At 39.1% G+C, this 7,094-nt stretch overlaps 1 protein-coding gene across 3 annotated transcripts; it reads left to right on the top strand.

Annotated features, from left to right (window-relative positions):
* Nucleotides 1–548: 548 nt before the first annotated feature.
* On the top strand, nt 549–6,855 carry LOC147855826 (auxin response factor 12-like). 3 transcript variants are annotated; one of them, XM_087330808.1, is made up of 14 exons: nt 549–779; nt 984–1,102; nt 1,721–1,819; nt 1,941–1,997; nt 2,224–2,373; nt 2,472–2,556; nt 2,668–2,758; nt 3,486–3,650; nt 3,731–3,853; nt 3,951–4,026; nt 4,112–4,265; nt 4,384–5,519; nt 5,687–5,874; nt 6,116–6,855. In XM_087330808.1, exons 1-14 carry the CDS (start codon nt 722–724, stop codon nt 6,288–6,290), a joined length of 2,676 nt encoding a protein of 891 aa, XP_087186934.1. In that variant the 5' UTR covers nt 549–721; the 3' UTR covers nt 6,291–6,855. The 3 variants fall into 3 exon arrangements, with proteins under 3 accessions (XP_087186934.1, XP_087186936.1, XP_087186935.1); XM_087330810.1 differs by lacking the exons at nt 549–779; nt 984–1,102; nt 1,721–1,819 and having other exon boundaries at nt 2,249–2,373; nt 2,673–2,758; XM_087330809.1 differs by lacking the exons at nt 549–779; nt 984–1,102; nt 1,721–1,819 and having other exon boundaries at nt 2,673–2,758.
* Nucleotides 6,856–7,094: the final 239 nt, after the last annotated feature.

Below are 7,094 nucleotides of genomic sequence, written 5' to 3'. Positions count from 1 at the left end.
TGAGGTATGTAATGATGATGGAAGAGAGAGATAGAGCATTCCCCAGCCAATCAACAAAGTAAGTAAGAGAGAGAGAGAGAGAGAGAGAGAGAGGATGAGGTATGTAATGATGATGGAAGAGAGAGATAGAGCCTTCCCCAGCCAATCAACAAAGTAAGTAAGTAAGAGAGAGAGAGAGAGACAGAGAGAGCCTTCCCCAGCCAATCAAACAAGTAAGTAAGTAGAGTTCTTCTTTTGCTTTATGGGTAAAACCAATGTGGAAAACAGGGGAGGAGAGAGAGAGAGAGAGAGAGAGAGAGAGAGAGAGAGAGAGAGAGAGAGAGAGAGAGAGAGAGAGAGAGCCAATCAACAAAGTAAGTAAGTACTGATGCAACTGATGAGTGACTTATACTTTTGCTTTATGGAAAAAACCAATGTGAAAAACAGGGGAGGTCATCAATTTAACCCTATAGACTCTATCTAGACTCTTCCCTTGCCCTTGCCCTTCCCCTTCTCAATATGTACATATATCATTCTCTATTCATTTATCTTCAATTGTATATCTAAACCCAAATTTCAACTCTCTCTCTCTCTCTCTCTATGGTATTCTTTTTTTGAGTGCAACACTATCTTCCCAGCTTTCTTCCCCCCCCCCCAATCCATAGCCATTTCTCAAAAATTTTGCTTTTTCAAAAAACAAGAAGAAACTATCTGTCTTGGAAACAACCATCCTGAGTCCTTCATGAATTCTTCTCAGATGAGACTCCCCAATACCGCAGCAATGGCCATCCCTCCTGAAGGTATGCATAAACAAATACATAAATACATCTCTCTCGCTCTCTCTGTCTCAAAGTGCCCCCTGTTTACTTTAGTTATATTCTCACTGGTTGTGGAAATATGACATTCTTTGTATTTAGGAAATTAGAATTCCATACCAATTGTGTATAGCTTATTTTATGAGTTAATCCTCTGACATTTGGGATTTTGTTTTAACTTCATTTCAGGTGAAACAAAGAGCCTTGAATTGAATGCGGAGCTGTGGCATGCATGTGCCGGGCCGCTCGTGTCATTACCTGCTGTAGGAAGTAGAGTTTTGTATCTACCTCAAGGACATATTGAGCAAGTATAGTATTTTAACAATTTTTGCTCCAGTCAATTTCATTAAATCATTGCTTAAGATGCACATATTTCATTCACTCCTGGTGTTAAAATGTGTTTAAGCTGCACATATTTCATTAATTCAAGATGCACGCGTTTCATTTAATCCTTGCTTCGAATGTATGTGTTTTCATTAAAACTTAGACTAAGATGCACCTATTTCTTTACGCCATTACTTAAGATGCGTACATTCCATTAAATCCTCACTTTGGATGTCTTTTAAATGCACACATTTCATTAAAATCCTTTCTTAATGTGTGCTTAAGATGCACAAAGATTTTCAGAATAGATCCATGCCTGGGATATTCTTAAAATGCACATATATTTCATATCAAATCGTTAGGTTAAGGGGTGTTCTTTAAGAGTGCACATTGTCATTAAAAGCATCCCTTAACACGTGCTTCAAGATGCACACACATATTTTTCAATTAAATCTTTGCTGAGGATGCACATTTTAAATGTCATTAAATCCTTAATGAAGATATGGACATATATTTCTTGTCACTCGTGTATTAGCACTTCCTAACAATCTTTCTGTATATGACCATGGTTTTTTCTTGTCATGCGCGTGTATGTTTTACAGGTGGCTGCATCTACCCAAAAGGAGATAGATGCACAAATTCCAGCTTATCCTAACCTTCCTTCTCAGCTTCTTTGCCAACTTCATGATGTCATTCTACATGTATAATATGGCCTTTCAACTGAACACCTTAAATTACATTCTATGGAATTTTCATGTGGGAAATATTGTTTTCCATTAAGTTTTGTCTTCACTTTTACATTTTTCGTTTTTGTTCCGATAGGCTGACATGGAAACTGATGAAGTCTATTGCCAAATGACCCTCCAACCTATAACTGGGGTATGTCCGTGCAATATTTTTTGTGACCTAAATTCTTCCAAGAAAGTTTGTATTATGAAGCAATATGTGTATAAATGCTGATATGCAACAAAAGGAACTTATTACTTTTTATTATTTAGGGTTTTATATTGATATTTTTGAAACTACAAGAGGTAACAGCTGCTATCACCCCTTATGCATAGGATAGCTGTGTTAACATGTATTGTATTTGTGTTGGATTTTTTAGCAAGAGAAAGACGCTTTTGTGCCAGAAATAGGATCCCAAAGTAGGCAGCCAAACGTTTTCTTTTGTAAGACACTCACAGCAAGTGATACAAGTACTCATGGTGGTTTCTCGATACCACGCCGTGCTGCTGAGAAAGTTTTCCCACCACTTGTAAGAGATGGCTTTTCATAAACCCAATCCTTTGATGATTTGGAATGCAGATTTGTTTTTGGACATATGAGAAAATGCAAACCTTCATATTTTTTTAGAACTTTTCACAACAACCACCTGCACAAGAGCTCATTGCTCGTGATCTGCATGAGACCGAGTGGAAGTTCCGGCATATTTATCGAGGTAAATTTGATGACTGATCATGAGGTTGCTGAAATCTCATCTTATTTGCTTTGGGATCTCACTTGATGGATAAAGATTCACATCTTAACTTTGATGCTTATCGTGCACTAGGCCAGCCCAAAAGACATCTATTGACGACGGGTTGGAGCATCTTTGTGAGTGCCAAGAGACTTACTGCAGGAGATTCTGTTCTTTTTATCAGGTATATACTGTATATATAGATATACTATGGTCCAATGGTAAATCTTGTCCTTTGCGATCTTAAGGATTTAGTTCCACGTCTCCAAGCAGTAGTCTGATGTTGCATTCATTATAAAACTTCTTATGATTTTTGTTTGAAATTATGGACACTAACGTTTTTCCTTTTAAAGAAAATGCATTTATCGGTTTACTTGGGACAACCCAAGGTTCAATGTTGCATTAAATTCTTCATATTTCTAGTTTGAAGATCATGCTTACTAATCCATTTGACCTAAAGAGATAGCCCAATGAAATCATTTTCAATAGTGTAATAGTCTAAAACTGGATTAACAAATTCATTTTCCACTATTTAAAAAATAGGGGCTGAAAACAATAGCTTTGTACTCCCTGATGAACTTTTGATAGACATTTTTCTCTTATTTATATAAATACATACGTTTAAGATTCCATCCCATTAATGAATCGAGAGATCTGTCCTTAGCATATATACATTATATCTTATTTGTAGTTATTGTATTATCTTTTTGGGTATCCCTGAATGAGACCAACGACATACTACCAGGAATCAGGTATGCTAGTACTGTTTCCTATGATAGATATTGCGGTCTTGGTTATACAATCGCAAAAATCCACGATTCCATCTTATTTATGGATAGAGAGATTGATATTTAGGATATAATACATCAGTGTTTCATTGGTACCTATCACATTATCTTTTGACTGTATAGGAATGAGAAAGATGAGCTGCTACTAGGAATTCGTCGAGCAACCAGGCCTCAGTCATTACTTTCCTCATCAGTTTTATCAAGTGAGAGTATGCATATAGGGGTACTTGCTGCAGCTGCACATGCTACAAATACCAACAGCCGTTTCACAGTATTTTATAAACCAAGGCAAGAACACATTAATGGAGATATGAGACATTAATTGGTAGTTTTTGGTATCTTAACTTTCTCCATCCTCATTCATGCAGAGCAAGTCCTTCAGAATTTGTAATACCCTATGCCAAGTTTGAGAAAGCAGTATATCACATGAGGGTTTCAGTGGGCATGCGTTTCCGGATGCTATTTGAGACAGATGAGTCCAGTGTCCGAAGGTGAGTTGTGAGTCTTTCAACAAAATTGAAAGATTAATATTTGGGGAAAATCTTAAATGACTCGTTGCGGTTAGTTATAGTGTTGTTGTATTTATAGGCATTTGGGGACGATCACCGGTATTAGTGATCTTGATCCTGTTCGATGGCCAAAATCACAATGGCGGTCTATCAAGGCAAGATATATATATATATATACACCCACAATCAATGCATTAAATAGAAAACATGGTATTTGAAAATCCTTGTTTTTTCCTTCAGGTAGGGTGGGATGAAACGACGATTAGTGAGCGGCATCAACGAGTTTCATTGTGGGAAATTGAACCGCTCACAACATTTCTTGTATATCCACCAGCACCCGATTGGAAGTTGAAACATTCTTGGCCACAACCAATGGGAGCCACTTTTTCGAATGGTAAATATGAAAAATGTTTTTCATTTTGGCATACAAACTATTCAACATTTGGGTATACACTTTTCCTGAACCTTTGCTTACAATCCATCCATGGATGGATTGCTATATGTTTTCTAAGATCTCGAAATCGATAGCTTGAAGAAGCGAGCGATGTGGATGCAACTTCCAAATGGGAGCAATGGGTGTAATGGCACAATCCCCCAAGGGATGGGTGTGAATGGGCCTCCATTGTGGTCTGTGTACGGTGCATCACAAGAAAACCTCCCTTCAAAACAGGAAACCTCTCAACAGCAAAATCCTCTTTTACAAGCTGATCAAATGATGATGTATATGACGCAGGCTGCGCAACAATCACAATTTCTCCTTCTCCCACATCAATTACCACAGCAAACCCTCTTACTTCAGCCACAGCCTATGTCACATCAGCAGCTGCCACATCAACCATACCAGCAGCACCCACAACTCCAACAACTGCCAAATCAACAACTGCCAGATCACCAACAGAAACAACTGCTACATCAGCAGAAACAACTGTCACATCAGCAGCAGCAAAAACTGCCACATCAACAACTGCCACCTCAGCAGCTGCAGCTGCAGCAACCCACCTCGTCACCTACATTTCAGCATCAGATGCATCCTAATAAACAATCATCACCAATACAAAAGCAAATACTTTCAAATTTCCATAGTCCTGCCTTACAACAAACATTTCAATCAATCTTCAGCGGTTTTGTGTCAGATACAAGCCCATCTTTACATGGGTATGATTCTGGGACTGTATCCGTACATGGGCGGGATGTGCCTTTACATGATTCCACTTCCACAATCACAACCCCAACTATCTCTAACCATTGCTCAAGTGGACAACAAACACAAGTGATTAATGATACCAGAACAAGGCCCTTCTCCAATCCCGACCCTTTATTGTCAGGGACAGTGCATCCAAATTCATTATATTGTTACAAGGACTTCCCTCAAGAACAAGATGACATGAACATAAAATGTAGAATGCAATCCTCATTTGGAGGAAATGTTCCACTACAGCAACCCATGATGACGCCTTCTTCATTACCATCCCCTCCCTTGATGTCTCATACTGATGAATTCCAAAATGTTATGATACCAAACCAATCATCAGTGTTGAGCATAGAGCTACCCTTTGATTCAAACATGTATAACAGTGCAGCTCTGAATGATCCTCACGTAATTGAAGCCCTCACTTCTGCCAATGCTCCTGTGAGGACCTATACAAAGGTGTTATAAGCTTTGCTTTTTCTACCTTTTTAAAATATATATCTATCTATCATAAAGAAGCTTTTTAAATGGACTCTTTCGGAACTAAATCTATGCATCATCTAAAGAGAGACTCGCAGTAAGGGGCCTTCACTAAAATATATATTGTTGTTATGGACACAATTCAGGTTTATAAAACGGGATGTGTTGGTCGATCACTAGATATCAGTCGGTTTGAGAATTATGAGGAGCTCCGTTCGGAGCTTGGAAAACTGTTTGGACTCGAAGGGCAGCTCGAGGATACAAAGTCTGGATGGCAGCTCATTTTTGTGGACAAGGAGAATGATTGGCTTTTGCTTGGTGATGATCCTTGGGAGTAAGTGGGTGTGTTTGAAATTTGTATGATAAATTATAGTCCACACCTAGTTGTTTTCAATGGGAAAACTCACCCCCTAAAACACCCCTACGGTTCAGATATTCCAGTAGTGGTAGAAAACTTAGGGGTATCATGTTAGATATCCAAAACCTCTGGGAGTAATGTAATAATATCTTCTTTTTTCCAGGACTCTCATATGTTTCAGGGCTGAATTTTTTGATCTGGTTTGTATGTTGGGCAGGGTTTTCGTGAACAACGTGCGGTGGATTAAGATATTGTCTCCTTCAGAAGCCTTCCAAATGCAAGATGGAGTAGGGTTACAGCAAGCTAGTAATAGCTCCGAAAATGGCAAGACTCACCATGACTCTCGGCACCCGAGTTCGGTTGTTACATCGACATGCCCTCTTGGTTACTAACAATTATTTAACATATACCAAAGTTCGATTGCCACATTGACATGCCCTCTTGGTTACTAGCAAACTAGTAGTAGCTCCGAACATGCCAAGACTTAGCATCATTCTCGGCACCCGAGTTCGGTTGTCACGTTGATATGCCCTCTTGGTTACTAACCATTATTTAACATACCAAAGCTCTCATTTCTGGAGTGGGGGCCAAGAGCAGGACTCGTGACATATGGCTTCCCAAGCATTGGCACAACCCACTAGGCCAAGCTCGAGGATTTGAATATATACTTAATTGTGCCTCTGTACATTTGAGTTGATATGGGCAACCCCCATTCCCAGGCTACATGCAAAATGGAAACAAACACCATGAAAGGTGTTTGGGATCCCTCCCTACCCCAAAACAGGTCATGCTCTTCAATCTGGTCCGGTCTGGCCCGGACGCCATATAGAAAAGCTCATAAATAATTGGAGACATTGAGCTAATTTGTAAGCACTCTCTTGGCCACTCATGGCTCCTTGCTTAGAAGTTTAATATAAACAAACCAGCTACTTGTCAGTGCCTGGAAATTGGTTATTAGTGGAAATCTCCAACCCTACCCCCCCCTTGTTTATCGGTTTATTTTCCACATATCTCTTGAGTGATGATTATTTCCGAGATGGCTTTAGTGAAACCTGATGGAAAAAAGCATTGAGATGTTGTAAATTCATTCTCTTTTTCTCGATTGCACATGCTATGTGAGCAAATATAGGCATTCTTTTTTGCCAAGGAGCTAGGGAAATCATGAAAGAAACTCGAGGGCAGTTTGGGAAATGAAG

This window comes from Azolla caroliniana, unplaced genomic scaffold (genome assembly GCF_043228905.1).
Source record: "Azolla caroliniana isolate FFs.n. ecotype wild unplaced genomic scaffold, voAzoCaro1.0.p SCAF_14, whole genome shotgun sequence".
Taxonomy (NCBI): Eukaryota; Viridiplantae; Streptophyta; class Polypodiopsida; order Salviniales; family Salviniaceae; genus Azolla; species Azolla caroliniana.
This window is presented reverse-complemented; position numbering and strand designations above follow the sequence as displayed.